This window comes from Pygocentrus nattereri, chromosome 7 (assembly GCF_015220715.1).
Source record: "Pygocentrus nattereri isolate fPygNat1 chromosome 7, fPygNat1.pri, whole genome shotgun sequence".
Lineage (NCBI taxonomy): Eukaryota > Metazoa > Chordata > Actinopteri > Characiformes > Serrasalmidae > Pygocentrus > Pygocentrus nattereri.
The window spans coordinates 12,712,673-12,736,754 of NC_051217.1; the positions used below are offsets into that span (position 1 = coordinate 12,712,673).

The following is a 24,082-nucleotide window of genomic DNA, read 5'->3' on the forward strand; positions in this document are numbered from 1 at the left end:
TAGCGCTGAGCAGGTTTGAGAAGTCTTACCACAGCACTGCAGGCAGCCATCTCCTTCACTCGTAACATCACTTCCTGGTTGAAGGTGGTTGGCCAGAACACTTGAGAGACCAACCCACGACTACATGCCTCCTGTGCGGTCAATTTCCTTCCACAGAACAGCATCTCATTGGCCTAAAGAGAGACGAAGGAAGAAATCAATGACCTTTGCGAAAGTACTTATTTATTTTGTATATACACTGACCGGCCACTTCAATAAGATTCAAGATTCAAGAGTTTTATTGTCATGTGCACAGCAGAACAGGCAGTTGCACTGTACAATGAAATTCTTACTTTGCTGTTCCTTTCATTCACCATATATACTCTTAGGAGAATAACAAAAAGAAAATATAAGAATCACTCTAAAAAACCGTAGTAAAAGCAAAAAGTGTACAGTATGTGCAAAGTTGAAATAAAATGAAAGTTTATTTATGTGCATATGTGCAAATAAGTGTAGCAGCTGTTCATAAAGTGCATCAAGTGACAGATGAAAACAGATGTAAACAGTAAACAATATTACTCTGTGCAGTAATAGATGTAAACAGTATTGTTCTAACAATAATAATAAGCACATCTATCTTGTTTCTACACTCACTGAGTGTGTTTACATGCACTTAATAATCCGATAACTGCAGAAAATCAGATTTTGAATATCAACGCGTTTACATGCACTTGAGTAATCAGATAATGGAAAACTCTGGGTCTACACGAGTCAAACAGTAATTGCATTTCTACTCTGCAATGAACAAAAACTCACAAAAGAAGTTGTGACGTAAACATAATGTAAAACTCAAACTTTGTTTTTTTTTAAAAAAACATTGCATATAGCTGAAAATATGAGCATACATCATCTCGAAAATAAAGAATAATTAAATCTTAAACTTTGTTAAGCATGTCAACGTCACTCCAAAAGTGTTTTTCTGCCGTCTCATGGCACCACTGTTTGCTTATTTCTGTTTTCACACATGCACAGACTGAAAAATCTGAAAGAAATCCATGTAAGAGTATACATGCTCTGAGAAATACAATTACTGAGCTAAAATCCTGCTCTCTTTATCGGATGTCTTAACCGGATTTCTAAATTGGAGTATGCTGTTTACATGACCATTAGAATAATCAGATAACTGCAGAAATGCAATTATGATCAGATTATTGAGTGCAAAATAGTGTCCATTTTATCAGCCCCACTTTATAGTTTTACAATTACAGACTGTAGTCCATCTGTTTCTCTACTTACTCTGTTAGTTTCTTTACCCTGTTCTTCAATGGTCGGGACCCCACACAGGACCACCACAGAGCAGGTATTATTATGGTGGTGGATCATTCTCAGCACTTATGGTAAGTGGTCAGTGTATGTTTGCATATTGTATGCATGTTATATGCATGTTGGAATATATATCAGGCATCTTGGTTAGGAGATTATTCTCTTCTGGTTTACAGATAATGTCTCTCCCTTTCAGCCTTAACTGCATTTCTGCCTTTCAGCGTCTCACCCACATGACCTAAACAAAGCTTGATTTAGCCATGGCATAAGGAGGGGGGTTAACAACATGCATGTGCAGTTCACGAGTCAAAAAGAACATACAGCATAGTCTATAAGTAACTGAACTGTGGCAAAGGTTGCCATTTTGCATCTGTACTGCAGCACAATGGATTTAAAATATAACTATGAGGTGAGGTTTTATTAGATGGTATTTTCAGCTTTATTAGGTGAAACACATAGGAAATTCAGTTTCATGGGACCAAAAATAATTACACAAATTTAAAATTAAAGGGCCCATGTCATGGTAAAACCAAATTGTCAAAAACATCCTGTTTTGAATACACCCTATTGTAATGTCATAAGAAAAAAAAAATCAACACATTTATGTAAATCCATCTATTCATCATACAGCAGTTCAGTCCTGTCCAATTATACTGAAGTTATAAGGAATGTTCTGTACTCACAAAAAATGAAAGATAATGGCCCTTTTAATGATTCAGTACTTGGTTACTGTTCCTCTGCAATTGTTGTCTGCAGTCTGTAGACATTAGGCATCCTCTTGGAGATTTTTGGCCAGGCAAGTGAAGCAACCATTTTCAGTCTGTTTCAGGGAGTTTTGCCATCAATCTTGTCTTCAGTATATGAAATGCATGCTCAGGTCAACTCATATCCAGGTCAACTGACTATTTTGGCTAGTAAGAACATTCCACTTACTGGCCTCAAAGACCCTACAATTTTTTTTCATATAGATTTTGGGCCATTATTCTAATGCAAGATGAAGCTCCGTCCACTGAATCGTGAAGCTTGTGGTTGGATCTGAGCAGTTAGGATATTTGAGTTCACTTCAGAATTCATTTTGCTGCTGCAGTCAGCCATCACATCAACTAGTGAGTCAGTCCTGCTGGCAGTTACACATGAAGTGGAATGCTTTCATGAGCAGTTCCTTTCACCCCTCCCCTCACACTTTCCTCATTCCAACATTCTGATACAGATTCATCTTCTTCTGTCCACAAGACTCCACGTGCTTTTCAGTGTGTGTGTTTCTCCTTTTTTGCTTTTCTGAAATGTGGCTGAAGCTTGTGGTATCTTGCAGGTTGCCTACATCCTGGACTGTGTACCTGATCTATTTAAAAAGCAGTAAAGGGGTTTTCCTCTTTGAAAACTCCTTCTATTTAGTCATCCACTACTGTGCTTTTTGTGGTCTACCATTTTTTCCTATTGCTAAGCTCAGCAGGGCAGTCTCTCCTCTTAACAATCTGCCAAACAGTTCATTTAGACACACCCAATGTTTTCTCTCCATTTCTGTCTGATTTTCAATTATTTAGCTTCATAAATTCCTATTTTACTGGCATTGATACTCCAGTTGTATTTGCATTTACAAACAGCAACAGAAAACTCCAGATATGTATGCCATCTAGAGCTGACCCTAGGAACTATTTATGTAGCAAGACAACAACTGAGCTGCCAATTGTTCCTTTAAAGTAGAAAGATTCTGTATAAAAAATGCTGTAGCACATACACACTTCACTTGATATTGAAAATATTTAGGGTCTCTGAGCTAGCTGAGTGTTTTTGCTTGTTAACAGGTGAAGGTGGAGGAAAAGGCAAGTGAAACATGATATTATTGTTTACCGTTTTATCTTCCTTTTCAACAGTGCACAGTGCTATACTTAAAAATCAGATGTTTTAGACCTAGGTAAACATTTTTACACTTTAATGGATGATAGCAGGAAAATAAGAATTTTAGCTTTAAAATTATACAATACAATCAGGAACATCAACTAACAAAGTGAAAAAGACCCATTTCATCATTAGGGTGATTTTTAGGTGGACTCAGTATTAAATGTGGCTACAAAACCCTGGCTTTCAATGAACATAGAAGCTAAATTGGCCACTTTTTTCCCTATTGCTAAGCTCAGCAGTGCAGTCTCTCCTGTTAACAATGTGCCAAACTGTTCAGTTAGACACACTCATCTGAATACTTGCATTTTTGCATGTTTTATTTCCACAACAATATCCAGCTTTGCATTTTCCTTCACTTTAGCAATGTTAGCTGCTAGAATTATTGTATCAACCAAATACTGTGTACTGTATATTGCTGCTCCACATCATCTTACTGTATAAATAACCTCTTTTGTCAGAAATTCACTTACCAGAGCTACTCCCAGTATCTGAGGAAAAGTGTATGAGGAGCAGCCAGAGGGTGTAAGGCGCAGAGCAGCACAAGGGGTCTGGAACCAGGCTCTCTCACTGGCCCACACAATGTCACACAGAGGCAGGATGGAGGCTCCCAGGCCCAGAGCAGGTCCATTAATGGCCACCACAATGGGCTTCTTAAAATGGATGAAGGCCTTTACAAAGTCTCTGCAGGGAGAGAGGATATGAAGAAGTGAGTTAAGTTTAGCAGTAACATTAGGTTGCAGGACAGCATGTAAGAGAGTGTTTTTATATGAATTATTTAGTAAGCTAGTAAAACCACTTGATGTTTATTGTACACAATAACCATTTCTGAACACTGAAAACTCCAGCTGATTCACCTCATGAAGTGCTTAATAATTTTGCTCACGAATGAACACTGTGGGTCTCTGGATGTGGATTTAAGAAACCTACAGGTCTAACATTAGCAGCAAATGATCAATTTCAACACACAGTCACAATACACTGCATGAACTGTCAGAAATCTCACAGAACATTCAACAACAGTCTCAGTGATTTGCTAGAATGATCACTAAGATAAGTGCTCCTTATCACTAGAAAATCCTGATTAGGAATCACAATTAAAAATGCATATTACAGTCTGTAATGAATAACTAATCACAGAGGCCTGAACTGCAAGGCCCATTAACATACAATTAACTGTGTAGCTCTTCTAACTGGAGCTTGTTTTCTGATAGGAGTGTGGGTTTCTGAAATAGGCTATGATTTTACAAATATGAAACATACAAACACAGATTTTTAAGCAATATAATTTGTTTAAAACTTAGAGAGACAATAGTTTTGCTTTACTGACAAATGGTTGTTAGTCGAGTCGTCAGTTGTCAAATTTCTTATACTCAAAGAGCAGAAACCCAGTCTTAAAGGGCAATTCCGGCTCCCAAGTGGCGCAACCATCATCAGGAGATTGCAAGTTTGATCCCTGGTGATGCTACAGCCATCCGTAGCCGGGAGTCCAAGAGAGCACAATTGGCCTAGCTCTCTCTGGGTTGGTAGGACGGCCCCCCTTCACCTCCCATCACTCAACGCGATTCTAGTCAGCGCAGGTGTCTGTTAGCTGACGTAACAGATCTGGCATTTGGTGCTTTCCTCCAATCGCTTTCGGCTGTCCTGTGATGTTGCATGAGCGGCATTTCGTAAAGAAGCGGTGGCTGGTTTCACAGGTCTTGGGGGAAGCCTGTGCTAGCCTCACCCTCCTAGCCTTTGTAGCATCATGTGATTGGGAGAGTCCTAACTAGTGAGTGGAATTGGAGACGACTAAATTGGGAAAATCGGGGTAAAAAAAAAAAAAAAAAATACAATAAAAAAATTAAAAAAGGAGAATTCCACCATTTTTTCAAAATTTCTGCAGAATTCATTAACTGAGAATGAAACTATTTCATTCAGAGTGGTTTAATGTGCAATGGCGCAATGACTTCGTTTATATCTTAATGATTTAATTATGCTGACCTTTTTTAAAAAAAATGTGGAATATGTTAAGGTAGGGGACAGAGTTAGTTTCTGCTCTTATGTTTCTTAATTAACCTTGTGCTAAAGGTTAGCTTTGTTTTTTGACCACAGCAACATTTTGTATTTAAGTTTACCAGTACAGTCTGTATTGCTGTGTAACAGGTGAACAATTTGATGCTGCCAGCTTAGCAGACAGTGTAAAGCCTAGCATATGAGCCTACACTGTAAAAAAAATAAGTAAATAACTGCTAAAGTAACTAAAAACCTAAATGAAATTTGCAATTTTGAGTTAAATGAACTTCTAATAGTAAGTCAACACAACAAAATGTGTCTTACATTCTGTTAACGTATTAGTTGAAGTTTGATAACCTCAAAATTTAAGGCAGCCCAGTTACTAATTTTTTCCATGTAAAAATACCATTTTTTTTACAGTATATCAAAGCTGTCCATTTCTTACAATTAAACAAGTCAATAAATAGTAGTGGCACTCGTATTAATAGGTGTACCTGAATATTTTATAATTGAATCAGCTAACCAATATATCAGCCAGGACCCAGGATCTAAAGTTAGACATAAAAGCATCCACACTTTTAAAGCAGCAGTCTTTCTGTACCTCACAGCATCTGCAATCCTGCTGCTCTCTTTCCTGCGGTCTGTGGAGAGACGTCCAATCAAGTAGGAGGGGTCCAGGCCACTGCAGAAAATACTGCCCACTGCACTGAGCAGCAGCAGCTTGCTGTCATCCACCGCTGCGTTCCCCAGGGCACGGCACATCTCCTTCATGATCTAAGGAAAGAGGAGGTGGCAGAGTGAGTGCAGGCACCTACCTGTGGAAGCCTTAGTAATTAGACATTAAGAGAGACGTGCAATGAATTGAGACCAGGCCCTGATAAGACAATATTAGGGTCACTCAGAGGTGAGATGACCGCAGCAATGGCAAAAGCTAATATCAAGGTTTAACTCCTATTACTGTCATCTTGCTATACTATTTAAAATTATTATATGGGATGGGATGAGGAACAATTTTGGAAAAATGCTGAACTGCAGTAAATTTATCAGAAAGTATCATTTACAATATTTAAAGAGTATTTTTTATTTTACAGTATTTTTACAGTTACACTCAGTATATCTAGCACAGTTGCCACTTGCACCGGATGGGGTGAGAAGGCACAAGACTACATATACAACATTTTCTAGATCACTGTACCTGCAAGAAACTTTAATCAATGCATTCACTTTCAGTTTTTTTACATATATTTTACACATCAAATCTCCCAACAACATGGCAATGCAATATATTGCTAGAAATCTCCGGATTTGATTGCTGCAAACCGTTTTATGATCCATTATTCACAGCAGTAACTATCATCTAATTTGCATCACTAGCACTAAATGAGCAAACACTAGCAAATCTGTGGGTCCTTACATTCAAAGTCTTGCTGCATAATCCAAAACATGTAGTCTTGATAACACAGCAAGAGTCAAAGATCAGTTTAGAGATCTATGAGTCAGGTGGAAATAAACCCTTTCACTCTGTATCAGTAATTCTTACAATTATTTTAAAAGTTGGGACAAAAACTTGTGTGTTACATTTCAAATGAGTCCAAGATCAGCATCTGCAATCCTGATTATAAGTCAAGGTATCTGGGAACAGATCTCCTTTACTGTTTCAGGCAAAAATGAGGTGACAGTTAACAAGTTAAACACTGAGCCCAAGATTTAAATGGTTGCTCATGATATGCTCACTCATTTCAATGTTGGAAAGTCCTGAACTGAAGAGCCTCAAACTCTATAACACTTTCAACTGTGATGTTCAACTGTGATGTCACACTGGCAAAAACAAAGAAAAAGAACTCTGACGATGTTGCCTCTCAAGATCCATTTCTTCTTCCTTTTTTTCTGTCAACGTTTTTAATAAAAAGCACAGTGGAGAGAAAACTCCTGTACATGAAAAATTTACTTTTCAATAAAAGACACCATGAAGACAGAACATTAAATTAACATTAATAATGAAAACTACTGAAAATTGCTTTTACATCCAGCTGACGTTCTACTTCAAAGAAGTGATGCCCTGAAATGCCCTGAATTTTATTTATGCATAAAATAACAATATTTGAATTGAATAACAATAATAAACATAAAGAACCTACAAAAAGAAAATGCATTTTTATTTTTGATAAATCATGCTTTCAATAGGACAAAAAAGACAAATTCAGTTTAAAATAACTTATATATAATAATATAATAACTAAATTATTGCAGTATGTAGGCTACAGTATGGGCCTGTGAAATCTAATGCCTTTGACAACAGAGAACAGCGGGTCATACAAGGCAATGAATTCAATTTTTTTATTCCACTTTAAGCTTTTGCGTTTGTGATTCTTTTCGTCATTTAAAAAGCTGAGGCTACAGATTGAGCTGGTGTACTAGCAGCTGATTTGCTGTATTCTATGCATCATGCCAGCTCAACCTGTTGTGGAGAAGTTCTTGAGTGTTGTACCAACTCTTTAAAAAAAATGCTAACCAAAGAAACTCACAAATGTGAATATTTTCTCTTAAAAAAAAAAAAAAAAGTACAATAGCCATTGTATTATCTTAGTTTAAATGAAGTTTCAATGTATTATGGTTCCTGTCTTCATAACAAGCATAAAAAACGCTAATAGTATATTATTGTCTCAGTGGTTAGCTAGCTTGGGGGATGGGACAAGTATTAATATTGCCCACCCCTAATTGGGAGATATGAAGCTAAAAATGTAATTGGCCTTAATCAGCTGCTGCTCAAATGTCTGAAAGCATCTGTGTTGACCAGTGCAGGACAGCAAAATAATAAAAAAAAAATAATAGTATCTCGTTTTCATTAACATTCAAATGATTTGTTAAGTTTTAGATGCTGATATTAATATTTTGTTGTAGTCATATTTAAGATTTTGTTGTTGCTTAGTCTGATGTCTCTTTTGGTCAAAAACAGAAAGTGGCACTTTTGACCATTTTTGGCCAGAATGTTTTGGTGGCTGCAAGTTAAGTGCGTCCTTAGTTCAAATCTGTACTTTTGAGTTATTTCATTTGTTTCAATGTCAAAAGTGTATCCACAAAGCAATAACAATTATTTATCAAATTCAAATCATAAAACATCTCTTCTACTTAACACAAAAGTGGTATTGATCGAAAGTTTTGAATCTGAACATGGATAGAATTCTCCACCTGTTACACATATGACTAAGTATTTTAATGAATATAGTTACAACACACTGGAAAACAATGTTTTAAATCAGCCAAAATCTGAATGGAAATATGACTCCATGAAGATGTTGTTTCCAATCCAGACACTAAAGTCTTTCCACGCTCATTGAGCGTGACCTGTGTTAACAGGTAATCATTAGTGAGCAGGGCAGGTCAGGGCAAGCTCCTGGAAGCACCTTGGAAATGATAATCACCACTTAGAAAGAAAGAGAAACAAGGTTGACTGAATGTACTTAACCTTATAACAATAATGAAAGCAGACACTGTGGCAACAACGCATCCATGATGAAGCAGAAACAGAAAGGTTAGTGTTACAGCAGTTCCAGCGATGCTTAGAAAGCTAGGGCGACTCTGCTCTTCAGGCGTCCCCCTTTAACCCATGATCATCAGAAAAAATAGGACATGTCCCTGCTTTGTTGGCCATGCAGAATAATGCAACTGCAAAAGCTGCAGTTACTCTAAATATATTTTTGATGTGCAGATCAGCTCTGCTTTCACAAGCTCCCACTACACTGTCATGCCCTGATCACTACACTCACACCTTTTCTGAAGGGACAAATATTTACAGGATGTTCAACTACAGCATGGTAGTTGCAGAGGACGGAGAGATCCCACAGCCTTTTCCTCCATCTAAATAAGTTGAAAACATGCATCCAACCGAGGCTGGAGGAGGAAAAAGTGCCAGATCTCACAAAAATCTGCATGTTTGCACTCATAAAGTTTGTGTATATGACATAAAAGGCCTGAAACCACAAGCAACATATGATACACAAGAAGTATGTTTTATTTATCAATGCTAACTTATGTTTGGCTTTATGTTCAAACACTTCAAATTCACTCTAAACAGAAAAAAGAAAAAAATTAATGTTATATGAACAACTGCTACAAGCTTTAAATATGCAGTTAGCTGTGAGTAGGCTAGAGCTGCTGTATTACAGCTTTTAGCTTGATGCTAGTACATAAGTCACTTGCAGGCCAACAGAAATGACCAGTCACAGATTAAACATGCTACTTAAAAAGTACAGAACCACATTAAGCACTGTTTTATCATGACATACAGAACTGACACACATTTATGGTTATATACGTCTAAAAAAACTTGAAGAAATAACTGGTATAGTCCATTCTTCATGTAACACGATCATTTTCATATCTGTCAGAAAGGGATGCAATGCTCTGTGGCAGGGATTGTAGGCCCAACTGCAAATAGTTCGATAGGACAATTGTACAAACAGTGATCATTCTGTGGATCATTCAGTTTTTCTTTTTATATGTAATAGGTATTTTACTCTACACATACACAAAATATACTAACAAAATAACAAAAACTTTCAGCTGAAAACAGATTTTTTTGTCAAAAGAAAAAAAAGAAAGATATTAGTTTGTTAATTTTATGTTTGCTGTTTCATATAATCAATTTAGGAGCCAAAACTGCCAATGAAATTATACTACAAATAATTTTTAAAAATAAATTTTTTATATCATCTGTATGAATTTTTGTTTCGTACAGAATTTTTTACTTCTCTGCATCACTACTTCAGTCAACCTAGTCTAAAGTCAACCTAAAATCAAACCTGTCCTTTTTTATCTAGTCAGAGCCACTGAAGTCTAAAGAACGTCCACTGCTTCTCAGGCACAAGCCAAGCACCAACAGAGAAGGAAATATATGTGGGATGTTGCCACTGACCAACATTCCCCTGCTGTGAAAACTCCAGTGTCTAACAACAGGGAAAGGTTGAAGCACAGATCTTCTTGAAGAAACCGTGACAACAGAACACCTTCTTTAAGAAAAGTCTCCCAGACACTAACCACACCAACAGAGGGAAACAACAAAGAGAAAAAGGACCAGATGAAGTTAGTGGACAACAGTGCAGATACAACACTATGCAAACAGTCAAATGATCAAACAGGCAGTTATAACCACATGAAATGTCTCTTAAATCTTGACTTTTCTTTTGTGCCTACAGCCCAGATTGATGACTCTGACGTATCAGCAGATTTCCAGAGGATTTTAGACAAATAAGAGATTTTTTTCTACATTCTCATGAAACAAGACAATGTCCAGTTTAAATCTAAAAATACTTTCACCTCACCTTAACATCGAAATCATGCACTGGGGACACACTGCCGACCTGTAGAGGACGAGTTAAAGCATGGTGAAGAAACCTAATTTCAGTCCTGAAGTGAGAGAGGCTTTGATGTTATAATCAGATCACACCATCAAAACCAGGCACGATGACAAGGGTGGGGCTGTAGTTATAAAGGTCACTGAGAAGTATACAGCAGAAGGTCAAACACAACTCTTGGATGACAACTTCTACAGACCATGATCTTCAGACTATATTTATAACGAACTCATTGAAGAGACTTTGAATTTCCAGCAGAAAAGACATTATTTACAAGACAACTTATGACTTTCTGTATGTTCAACACCCAAGGGTTCCACTCTTCAACACATTACCTAAGATTCTCAAAAGTTTTGAAAACTCCAGTCTTTAGTAATGAGAATCACGGTCTCAGGAATGTTAGAGAAAAATTTCCCAGAAATATTACAGAGAAGATTTCCTTATACAGTATGTGGACTATTATCTTAAACCTTTGGTATCAGCTCTTCCGTCTTACTTGAAAGGCGCTGATGATTTCCTGAGACTTTTAAATGAAGTTGAGGTACTAGACCAATGTTTTGTTTTTTAGTGTCTTTTGAAGTTTCTTCTATACTGAAATTTCTTCTATACTGTAACCTCACATGAAGCTGGCATTGAACATTGTGTACAGTGGTGCTTGAAAGTTAGAGCATTCTATATTTCAGCATAAATTTGATGCAAAACTTCAGATTTCTAAAAGCAGAAAAAGAAAACCAAATTAAACAAATGAGACAACAATATTAGACTTGGTCATTTATTTATTGAGAAAAATGATCCAATATTGCATATCTGTGAGTGGCAAAAATATGCAAATCTTTAGAATTAGGCAGGTGGTTTCAATCAATGGGATGCCAATCAACAGTAAGAGACCACCCCGTTTATTTAAAGAACAGGGATCCATCACACTCTGATCTTCACAACATGTTTGTGGAAGTGTCTCATGACACGAACAAAGGAAATCTCTGAGGACCTCAGAAAGAGAGTTGTTGATGCTTGTCAAGCTGGAAAAGGTTACAAAACCATCTCTAAAGAGTTTGAAATCCACAGTCATACAGACTGTGTACAAATGAAGGAAATTCAAAAATGCTGTTATGCTCCCCAGGAGCAGTCGACCAACAAAGATCACACAAAGAGCAAACCCAGGGTAACGTCTAAGCAACTAAAGGCCTGTCTCACAATGGCTAAGGTGTGATGAGTCCACCATCAGTAGAACACTGAACAACAATGGCACATTGCTGTCCATCTACAGTTTGCTAAAGAAGAAGCTTATTGGAACAATTTTTCATGGGTGGATGAGACCAGATCTTTTTGTTTTAAATGAGAAGCGTTATGCTTGGAGAAAGGAAAAACACTGCATTCCAGCATAAAAATGTATCCCATCTGTGAAATGATGGTGGTAGTACAGTATAATGGTTTTGGCCTGTTTTGCTGCATCTGGGCTATCGTTATTGGAAAAATTAAGTCTTAAATTATACCAGCCAATACCAAAGGAAAATATCAGAATATCAGGACATCTGCCCATGAGCTGAAACTTGAGAGAAGACAACAACCCTAAGCACACAAGGTGTTCTATCAAAGAATGGTTAATGAAGAATAAAGTTAATGTTTTGGAAAGTCAAAGTAACTGCCCTTAATCCTATAGAAATGTTGTGGAAGAACATAAAGCAAACACTTCATGGGAAGAAACCCACCAACATAAGAGTTAAAGTGATTTTGTACGGAGGAATGGGCTAAAATTCCACCAAGCCGATGTGCAAGACTAACCAACAGTTACCAGAAACGTTTAGTTGCAGTTACTGTTGCACAAGGGGGTCACCCCAGATACTGAAAGCAAAGGTTCACATGATACTCAAATAAATGCAATATTGGATCGTTCTCCTCAATAAATAAATGACCAAGTATAATATTTTCTCTGTCATTTGTTCAATTTGGTTCTCTTTATCTACTATTAGGACTTCTGTGAAAATCTGATAACGTTTTAAGTTAAATTTATGCAGAAATAAAGAAATAGGTTCACAAATTTTCAAGCACCGCTGTACATTTTCCTGATTTGAGATCTGATCCAATTTCTTCCTTTTAGCCACACTGATGAGGCTGTTCCTCACCAAGACATATTTTAAATTTGAAAATGGCTTTTCTGCAGTATAGTGTACAGCTATGGTACTTGTATGGCTCCAAACTTTGCAAGCCTAAATCTGGTGTAAGTTGAAAAGTTTAATAATCTAGATAAAGCCAGTTCAAACAGTTGTTAAATTCTAAAAGTTAAACTATAACATTTTCATATTACACCAAGGAGATGGGACCTAGAAAATCCAAAAACACATCCAAAACATGGTTGTAAAAGCAGACATCAGTAATTGTTTATAACAGAAACCTACACAGATCCCTTCAGGGAACTGCAAATGTGGGAATTGTGTTCAGTGTTATACAAATCAAATGAGAGATTTCCCACATACTGAGAACTGGTCAGCACATACAGATTTAAAATGTTATTAATTGCAACTCATGTGATGTGGTTTATGCTACTCATTACACATGTGCCATACACCATGTTGATTTCAGCAATCCTGTAGCACATTTTAAATATAGGGGTCACTGGATTTGTGATTTTTTTTCTATTTTGGTACAGTACCAAGTGGTTGTAAAATACACAGGACACATTGATAACTTGCATAAATCCAGAGAAAACTTTTGGAAATGGTAGACTACCTTCAAAAGGGACTCAACCTTGAAACTGACCGCATAATTTACTTTTGAAAGCAATGTGTTATCTTGTTCTTGCGAATATGTTGAAATAATCTTTAAAAGGAGTCTTTATCCTGTGTCTGTGCTTAGACCACTAGATGGGGCAGATGAGATGAGACTGATTCCCTGATTAGGAGGCCACACCTGTTTTAATTAGAGGTTTTTTAATGGTCTTTTGTGTTTGTCACATCTGATGACCTTGCATGCAGGCGAAAATATCATGAGTGCTGTACCCCTTCACTTGAGAATCCCTTTTTAGAATTTCAGTAGGATCTCACCAAGTTAGTGGAAGCACCTTTTTCATCTAGTTCATGTCCCTGTTTGTATCATCATATCTTCATTTTGATTTTCATGAACTTTGACTGACTTTATCTCCATCTCTGTTGTGAGTTTTGACTACCTTACCATGCAGTAAATTGTGATAATTGTGATATCACAATTTACTGCATCACTTTTAGTAAATCTGCTCCTCAGTGTTCTGTCATACTAAGGCAACAAAACTCAATACTTCTTTCATACAATGTCTACAGCTTGGTTTCAGTCCTCATATTTTCATGTATATTTTTGTACATCAAATTTAAAATACTACAAAATGATTATTGGAAACTGCAAATCACAGCATGCACTGTATGGTCTGATGTTGACAGACAGACAGACAGACAGACAGACAGACAGACAGACAGACAGACAGACACTCTCAGAACACGGATTGAGGTCAGCAATAAGCCTCAATCTATATGCAGCTAAAGAGGACCGTCTGGGTAGCAGAAGGAAAAATGCTATATTACCAAGTGCAGGTTACCTTTAGTGTCCATCTACATTTCTAATATGCCACTGACAGAACTCAGAATAAAAGGGGATGAGCCAAATGACTTGAGCTCACAATGTACAGGACAAAGGTGGAAAATGAATCCTCCCACATAAAGGACTCTGAGCCAGTACAAAGAGACAGCCTGCTTCACTTCCAGCAGCCAGGCTCAGTCTTGAATTTCTCGAAAAATGATGAAAGTCCTTTTTTTTTTTTTTTTTTTACAGAAAGTAAGCATTGTGATGTTAGAAGGACTCTGATAAGAGCTAACAAGCTTCATGGTACCTGGATTTTTGAGACCTCATCCTCTGTTCCCTGCATGGAACTGAAAGAACAGAGCTTTTTTAAAAATGTATCTGCATTAACCTTGACTTGGATCTATACTCTTAAAGTAGAGATGCCCAAAAGAGTTCTTAGACTCCACAGAAGAAGCACTTCTGATTCTCTAAAATGTGTGAGTGTGAAGAACTGAAGAGGTTTTCTTTTAGTTTAAAGAATCCTGATATAGTGTAAAAGTTATTTACCAATTCAATAATTCTTTCCCTAAAACTGTATGTCCAATCCAGTAACTGTTTAGCAACCTTTACATTTAAGGTTGTAAAATATTCTCTATTGTTCATATTGGGAATCAAACAATCTAGCAATTCTTTTGAGGGAGAAAACACTGAACAATATAAACCATACACAACCTTTTAAATTTTCAAAAATACTGGAAAATCTGGAAGACTTTAAAAGACTTAATTAAAACAAATATAAGCACTACAAATGCAACATCCATTACATTCTACCGCCTACTGTTTGAGACATCTATGAATATTTAAAAAATATACATTGTCATGCAAATTGTGAAAGTAGAGGAGGTAATGGATAGGGCAAGATGGAGGCAGATGATCCGCTGTGGAGACCCCTAAAGGGAGCAGCCGAAAGAAGAAGAAGAAGATTGTCATGCAAACTGCAAACTAGTCACTGCACATTAACTGAGTATAAATGTTATGTAATTTAATATTTTTTTTTCTAATCAAGTGTATTCTAAGCAAACAGTAACAGCCCTACTCATCCAAGATAAGAGTCCTGCAATTTTCTGAAAGCAGAAAAGCAAAGACAGAGCTCAAAGACTATTTTCAAGTCAATTAATTTTGTATCTTAACATTAGGGGTACAACGATTATTCGATTGAATCGACGACCAAATTAGTTGGCAACTCATTTAGTAGTCAATTAGTTGGTGACGTCATCACGCCAAAAATTCCGACATTACCGTTCACTGGAGGATAACAGCACGATGGCTGCCTCAATAACAAAGCAGAGCTAAACTCAGAAAAAAGGTTGTCAGTTGTGCTATTTGTAAAGCCAAGATTACCCGGCTATGGCAGCACATCCTCCACGATGGAGCGTCTGAAGAGTAAACTCGTCGGCTCACTGGGTGAAGAAGATTCAGCTTGGTAAAATACGCCCCGTCCCAAACCGCATACTAGCACACTAATATTAGTGTGTAAAAATAGCGCATATACCATTCCCAGTGCACTCATTAGTGCAGTGTGTGAAGTACAGAAGTGTGTGGTTTGGGACGCGACGACAGTTGTGCTGGCGAGCAAGTTGGCTAATGTTAAATTCCGTCCTACTTCATGTGAGCTGAGCTGTAACATCTCCAGTTTCGAAATGAATGTTCTCTAAAATCGTCATCAGAGTTGAAAAAGAGGAGCAAATAACTGTTGTTCACATGGACCTTGTTCACTTTCCATATAACGTTTACAGTTTTAAACACACCGCCGGTGCGGTCAAACACAGGAGAGCGGTTACAAACAGCTTATTATTCTGCGCGAACGTTTGGCTCCACTCGCTAACAGTTTAAGAAAGTATTTCTCCCGTGAACCCACAGGGTAGCTAGACAAAGGGTTACCGCTGAAAGTAAGAGTCTACACAAAATAAATCCATCCATCCGCTTATCCGAGGCCGGGTCGCAGCCTAGGCAAAGAGGCCCAAGCCTCCCTCTCCAGCTCTTCCGGAGGGATACCGAGGTGTTTCCAAGACATTCAAGAGATATAATCTCTTGGGGTCTCGTCCCCGTCGGACATGTCTGGAACACCTCCCTAGGGAGGCGTCCAGAGGCCATCCTTACCAGATGCCCGAACCACCTCAACTGGCTTCTCTCAACGTGGAGGAGCAGCGGCTCTACTCCGAGCCTCTCAGCCTATCTCTAAAGGAGAGCCGGTTTACCCAAAATCATTAAATGTAACTGTTCGCAGTGAACAAGCCATAAACATTCGCCACTTCTCATCCGCTGCATCAGAGCGCGCCTCCTCTGCAGCGGGGAATATCCGCTCTCAGAGCAGAGCGAGCCTCTCGCAGGAGCCCGGAGAGATACGGACTTTCCCCCGTTTCCATAAAGACCTGAGATTACTGCAACTAAATTCTCACAAAGCGCAGACAGACAGCAGAATGCACAAAGCCCAGACTGCACTGTTTAAAACGTGAAGTTAGACTGATTTTTTTTATTTACTTCATTAAAGGAGGATTTAGTTTTGTTATATTTTATTGATGCCACTTTGCACATCCTTGGTTTTAAATTTTGACAGGAAAAATATATTGGAGTTTTATTTTTTTTTATCTTTTGTATTAGCAGGAAAGTTCATTAAAACAGTTCATTACTGAATGGTATTCATCTTTATTGTCTTCAATGTTAGTGAACACAAAACAACCTCAAGCTATTAGTGTTTGAATTTAGCTACATAAAGTTATTTGGTAATGTATAATCCAAATAATCGTTTATTCGTTTCAGTAATCGATTGATTATTCGACTATCAAATGAGTCATTTATTGCAGCCCTACTTGGCATACAGATTAGCTGAGGAGACATCATCTGTGAAGCAAATGTGTCCATCACGGTGCTGGTCATTTCTTTTTTTTCTTCTTTTTTTTTAATGTATGCATCATATCTGCATAAATGGGCCAAGCATGACCGGCTTCAAAATGATCTGGGGAGAGTGAAGCAAATAAGTCATTCATTCAGTGCCTTTAGAAAATGAGAAGCAAAAAGCGACACGGCAGTCTCAGCTGAAAGCCTCCATCCACTGGGATGCGTCACCCCTTTCCGCCTTCCATTTCTGCACAACACTTGTTTGCGAAGTGGAGAGAATGAGAGCGATTTACGAGACTAAACACAGGCGCTCGTGCCGGAGCTGCTGCGAGCCGTGGCGCGAGGCGCGGGGGAGAGCAGCGCAAAGGACAGATAAACACTCCCTAACAGGCTTACTCAATCCACACTGTTCACACGGCTCAGAGGATATGAGGAACTTTGCCAAGGATGAAACGGCTCTACAGCAAGCATGCAGCTCTGATACAGACACCAGTACAGGGATTTAGGCCTGGCTGCTGCAAGTCAATGTCTAAAACCACCAAAGTTTAAAGTGCCTGGAGCTCCAACCTGCCAACAAGACAAGGCTGTTTTCATACAGAATGATGTGCAACTCCAAAAATGCACCTGTTATTTTCATCTTTTGGATGTGTTTGTCAAGGCCTTGCCTGCCCCACTGCAGCTGCTGTGTGCTTTAGGCCCTCTCTTTGTCTCTGCGTGGATGTGAAGATCCACATATGTATTCATATTAGAGTTAAGGATGGTCAGAAATTACATCTGCAGTGCAATATGAGCCGTTAGCATTTGCAGTTCTTCACAGCACTAACAAAAGCATGGTGTAATTTGATCGGAATTACCTCTCATCTATTGCGGTAAGCATGTTCTGTCAGACGTGCAGATTCTAAACCTTTACTCAATACCACCTTCAGATTTCAATCAATACCACCTTTGTGTCTCTAAGTACTTATTGCTGGGAATACAGTCTTGTTTTGCCGAAAGACAAAGACATTCTCCACATTTTTGTCATTTCTTGACAATGAAACAAACACAAAGTGCAGAGACAAAGCTGTTGATTCAAAGCATACAATGCTGTTCAATAATATAAAGTCAATCTGGTTTCAGAGTAAGGTGTGAATGAGTTCACCATGCTAGTGCTGTGCAATCACATGGCTTTCAAACAGCAGCAAGCAAGGAAGCTGTAAATAAAATTAAGAATGACAAATAGAGCTGTAGATTATTTTAAACAAAGACAGGTAAAGCTAAGGTAGAGCCTGGAGAATGAAATGACAGAAACGTTGATTTTCGAGAAGGCCTCATATTTGACAAGTGGTGATTAAATCTTGAGGGATATCTTGACAAAAATGATCATCAGTAAGTAATTATTGCATTATAGATTGTGTAGTGCAAGTTATAAATTGTATTATAGAATTTACAGTATACACATGACTGTGCAAAAGTCAGAGACCACCCTTCATTTATTTATTGTACAGTCAAAACAGCTATTACGCACACATTCATTTTCCTAGAGTTAGAAATATTAGAAGACAGACAAAATGGAACTCCCAACATCTGTGCAAGATGCAGTAGACAACCAGAGCTGTCACCATGTGATAAACAACACTTAAAGCCATTCACCTTTGAGAGAAAATCAAGCTGTCTTCAGATCTGAAAAAAAGACCCTCAGATTTCTTTCCATCTTTCCACTGTGAGAAAACAAGTCTTCATTTAATTTTCAGTAAAATGTACATATTCAGCTCTTTCTGTGGTGCTCAAAAATGAGTAACTTTTACCTAATGGCTGTTTTGATTGGAAATTAAATAAATGAAGGGCAGTGGCTTACTTTTGCACAGTACTTTAATAACCCAAAATCCTTAAAATATTGAATAAAACACTGAAAATACCTTCTAGTGTCTAGTGTATAAGATTCAAATCTACACTGTTTAAGTTGTTGTAGTCTATAGAATAACACAAAGTAATTCCAACTGTTTGGACGGCAGTGTAAATCATATGTAAATGTAATTCAATGAGTCACTCACTACGTAAATGCATAGTTGAAATTACACTTGAGCAGTATAGCAAAATAACAGTGATAAACTGATATTTATGGGTGTAAATGCCTATGATGGAAAGTCATTTTCCTTCTAATATCATTGGTACACTCTTCAGTCAAATCATCCAAAACATCCATCAATAATAAAGTAACCATGGTGATGACTGCAAGCAGGGCACTTATTTTGCAATCCTAACCCTTCCTATGAATCAGACACTGTAGCATGATATGTCAGAGTTAGTGCATTACTGTTTTCATCCTCAGCCCATCAAAAACCATCCAGTGAATCACCAATTAATATGATGATCTCTCTGCAACAGATATTAAAATGCCTTCTCCACACTGACAGAACGCCTAGGGAGAAATATGCTGTGCTGATAACCCGTACAGGAATGATCTCCTCGAGCATGTCAAATTTGCATCTGCCTTACCGGACAAGCAGCACCACACAAACCTAATCTTCACAGGAGATAGAACAATCTTTGACAGCCCAGCATCCTCATATCTAACCTCAGTACCACAGAACATCTGAGAAAACTGAGTGTGCAGGGTCAAACAAATAAATGTGTCCAAAGGAAGATGCTGTGCTCTCTGCTGCGTACTGATTAGAGAGAGAGAGAGAGAACCGGACTCCTGTGCAGCTCTCATCTTCGGCTCTTTATGGCATGTTATTCTGTTATATTCATGGTCTGAAACACAGTGTGCTTCCTATAACCGTGTGAGTAAATTAGAAACCCATCTGAGAAGAATCTCAAGCAGAGTGCCGAGAGCATGTATATCATTAGAAGACGTCGGGGGGAACATGTGAAAATAAATCCCAGGGGAGGTATCTTTGACATTCTGTTGTAATACAAATTGAGCCAGTGTACTTTAAATCAAGCAACTGCAAAGATAGACTGATTTGCTTAAACCCTATTAATCCCTTCTTCATACATTGTTGCCAGTGGTGAACTGTAACTATTATAACTAAGCTTTCAGATCCACTTCAGACTTTCAGGTTCAGTTCCAGCTCAGTTTGGTCTATAAATGTGGGATTCTAGTAGCATGCTAGCACTAAGCTAACAGTAATACAGGCATTTCAGGCTTGTAAAAGATGTTCCATGTTTTATTTGTAGCTGTAACAGATATATCAAGAAATATTTCACCTTTTTGATGCTTTTCTAACAACTAACTGAAACCTAGTTACACCTAGTCAGTGACATATCTAGGTCTTCCAGAAGGTGTGAAGTGAAGTTTTTCCCCCCTCATAAAATCGGTTCCATGTAGTGGAAATCAAAATGTGACACTGTTGGTTCCTAATTAATCTGGCACATTAGGTCTTCTATTCAGTTTCAGTGGGAGCGATAGCTAGATTGTATCTACTTAGAGACTATAAGTGAAAAAAATTCTGATTGGATCATTTTCCATTGGATATTTCAAGATTTATACCTCTTTGTTTCCAAACAAAACACCACAATGACATAAGAGTAGTATTACAGCAGTTGCTCAAAAACAACAAGCAAGATAATGAAATGAAATAAACATGACCTAAAACTTAGACACGTTTTAAATTTATTTTCACAGAAAAGTATATCAGGCTGTTTCTTGCTGAATCCTTTGTTACAATGCACATTAAAAACTTAAAGAACCCCAGAATCTCTGTCCAGTGCACAATGGCAGCTAAAATGACACAATCAACAACACTCTTTTAAAATGATTCATTAAATTCCATGACTTGTCATTTGAGAAGAAACGACGTCATCACATCTAACCTAGACAACAAGGTCAGTAAATTTCTGATTTAATCAGAATTTTGCTTTGGTTGTATGCCTCGTCTCTGATGTCACTGAGCGGTTGACTAATCCTTCCCTTTTGTTGTATGACTGTATTTGGTGCCGAACTGTATGGGACATACCTCTGGGGTTAGTGCATTGTTGTCTGATGTTTGGCTTGATAGCAGGACATGTGTAAAGCCCTCTTCCTTCCTGACAACGATGTCCCGAAATCTGTAGTTGGTCTCGTTCTGCCTGACATTGTACCTCAGTCTCTTGTCAAAAACGTAGCCTTTATCCTCAGCCAGCTTCCGTTTGGTTGAACTGTGTAAATGTGTGTCTCCATTAGGGATTGGTGGTCCTGTTTGGACAAAGTGGATAAAAAAAACCAAAAAAAAACCAAGAGGTTTAATTTGATGGCATTTTGTGAAGGTATGATTTAATTATGTACAACATACACTGTTATTTACAGACAGCAAGTCATTTGGATAATGGTGTACTTTATTTTGACACAATGAAAAACTGGTGTTCACATCATTCTAGGCTTTTTTCCCCAAAGCAAAGTTGTTGGACATGTTGTGCCACTACACTAGAGTCTGATAGCAAATGGGACTAAGAAGAGAGGCTTGTTCCTGACTTCATTACACTTTGAAGATGTATGTGGACTTTTGCCCAGAGTCATTGATTTTTTTTTTTTTTTTTTTTTTGCGGGGGTCTATACCAGGAACTTTCAGAGTGGAGTATACAACTTTTCACTTCAAACATCTTTTACTGAATGTCTTAAGCATTGGTTAAGCATGGATTACTCAGAGATCATGGATTAGCCAGAGATAGTAAAAAAGTAAAACTAACCTTCATGCAGAAAATGGGAGAATGCAAGAGTTACTCATAATACTGAATATAATGAACAACAGAAGGGTCATCAAAGCTTCATCAAATCTATGAAAACATGCAATAAACCGGTCAAAATTATGATAACATATCCTAGAAACATTATAATAAGGGATAGACTTGAATGTAACATGGTTGAGGTTTTTTTAGTATAGGATTACGAAAAATACACAAAAGGTGGTTAACTAGCACCCATGCTAATGTGGGTAACGTGCTAACATGAGGACATTAAGGGCATCTAATGCCACAACTAAAATACATATTTTCCTTAATCTATAATAGATGATACATAATTAAATGGGCTCACAAAATGAATTCTTTATGTTTAACTAAAATATGCTTTACCATTGTTTGTTATTTATCTGAAAACAGCACTTGGGTCATTCTTTAACCATTACTTTATGTACAGTTGTATGCAAAATTTTGGACAGCGAAATAAGTTAAGACAACCTCTACAGCGAACACAAGTCTGTTTTAATTACAGTTTATTTATTAAAATGTGGCCAATTAAAGGCAATTTTGTTTTATTTTTTTCCAATATTTAAAAAGCAAGAAATTATGCAAAAAATGTTTTAGAAAACTTTTGTTTGTTTGTTTGTTCCATGTAGAGGATGTGTAAACTTATTTTTGCATAGAATATAATTTGATTGGAGGTGTTAAATCTTTTGCATATGTACAAATTTTTGAATGCAATATTAGAAGGACACAAACATCAATTGTGGAATCACACAGAAAATTGTGTTATTAATTCATTAACACAACCAAACACAATTATGAGAATTGATTACTTAATTATTATCTATAGAGGGCTGTACAAGTATGTTATCACAAATCTTTCATTTCTAAAGGGTCTCTCTAGGAGAGTTTTGAATTTGGCTCCCTCCCCAAAGGACAGTGCTGAGGACTCTTGAACTATGAATCTAACTCCTAGGTATCTTTGTACTTGGCTGGTCAATGAACCTTTAATGCCTTCTGATAACTCCAAATGTTCTGACGTTTACCACTGTACACGTTCAGAAAAGGTTTCATTCATACAGCATACAGTAGTTTAAAGGCCCTTTAGCTACATGCCCATGCCCAGCAATTAGGACAAATGGCCAAACCCTGTAACAGTGTCAATACTGTACACTCCGAGCACTCCTCTGGAGATGCTGAGCAGCAGGAGGCCTCAGTGATAGACTTCCACTTGAGAATGTTTTATAAATCTGCATACTGTATTTCTTAGTTGCTCATTTTAACTGCCTTCATAATTTCTATTCAGAACAACTTGGCGTGGGGGCGTTAATCATCATCTCACGTCTTCTTCACCCATCTAGGGTGCATGGCTGTCACTTTAATTAAACTTTTTTTAAACTATGGTTTGATTCCATCAATTCATCACATGTAAAACAGACAGCCCAAATGAGCAGTGAAACAGCTCAACAAAAACAGGCCAGATCGCTGCTCTGAATTTTAAACAGATCGATGACATAAGCAAAATGTAAAATATGCTGGCAGCCTGGAACAAGACACAAATTTACAGAAAACCAAGAGCTTCAACCAGAGCTCTGACCATTTAAGGGCTATATTCAGGTATACAAGATATGATGTGTGATAGTCTACTGTAGTATTTACAAAAGAGGAATCACAATAGAGCACCAGAGTCTGACTGTTGTGTTGTCTTGCCATGTCATTTGTTCTGTCAGTCAACTGTGTATCCTCTCAGCCGAGAGCTGTTTCTTAACCAGCAATAAATAGCAATAACACATTTAGCTTTACAGCATTTGGCTGACGCTCTTATACAGAGCGACTTACAGTTTGATCATTTTACACAGGTAGGCCAAGGTGGTGTTAGGAGTCTTGCCCAAGACCCTTATTGTTATAGTGTAGGGTGCTTGCCCTGGTGGGGGATTGAACCCCAGTCTACAGCGTAGAATAACATATCCATGCTTTCTTTTTAAAATCACTCTTATCATTACCAGGGAGTGAACCACTGCACTATAAGGACAATGAGCCTCATTCACCAATATGTAAGTTTTTCTTAAATTTGTTCTTGAGAAAAGTCCATGTCAAATTCATGATGTGTTCTTAAACCGCAGAACTGTTCACACCTTTGTGCTCATGAGTGAGAGAAGATTCCAAATAAGAAAATATTGGTGAATATCAGAATCATGAAATCTGCATAAGCAGATAAGCAGCCCCCTCCCAACAATGATTAATCCCAGCAGAGCAGGGCTGCCCAGTCATATGATACTAGTGAATGAAGCCTTCAACTAATGAGGTTAATATAAACCTAGAGGGCAAACTTGCCAATCTCACATTTATATTCTTAATTAGTGTGACACAAACTTCTTACTCTACAATGATGGCATTAGAGATGCGTGAGCAATGTGATATACACTAAGGACTGAGACCCCTACAGTACTTCAATATCCCTT

At 37.7% G+C, this 24,082-nt stretch overlaps 1 protein-coding gene across 1 annotated transcript in view; it reads right to left on the reverse strand.

The window, feature by feature from the left end:
- Positions 1 to 24,082, reverse strand: part of LOC108442583 (chromodomain Y like 2) — a 51,862-nt gene that overhangs the window by 2,078 nt on the left and 25,702 nt on the right. The window contains exons 3-6 of the mRNA XM_017722701.2: positions 20,918 to 21,135; positions 5,798 to 5,970; positions 3,675 to 3,885; positions 30 to 173 (exon numbers count right to left, since the gene is read on the reverse strand). Of these exons, the coding sequence (XP_017578190.1) occupies positions 30 to 173; positions 3,675 to 3,885; positions 5,798 to 5,970; positions 20,918 to 21,135 (746 nt within the window). The remainder of the gene's footprint in view (positions 1 to 29; positions 174 to 3,674; positions 3,886 to 5,797; positions 5,971 to 20,917; positions 21,136 to 24,082) is intronic.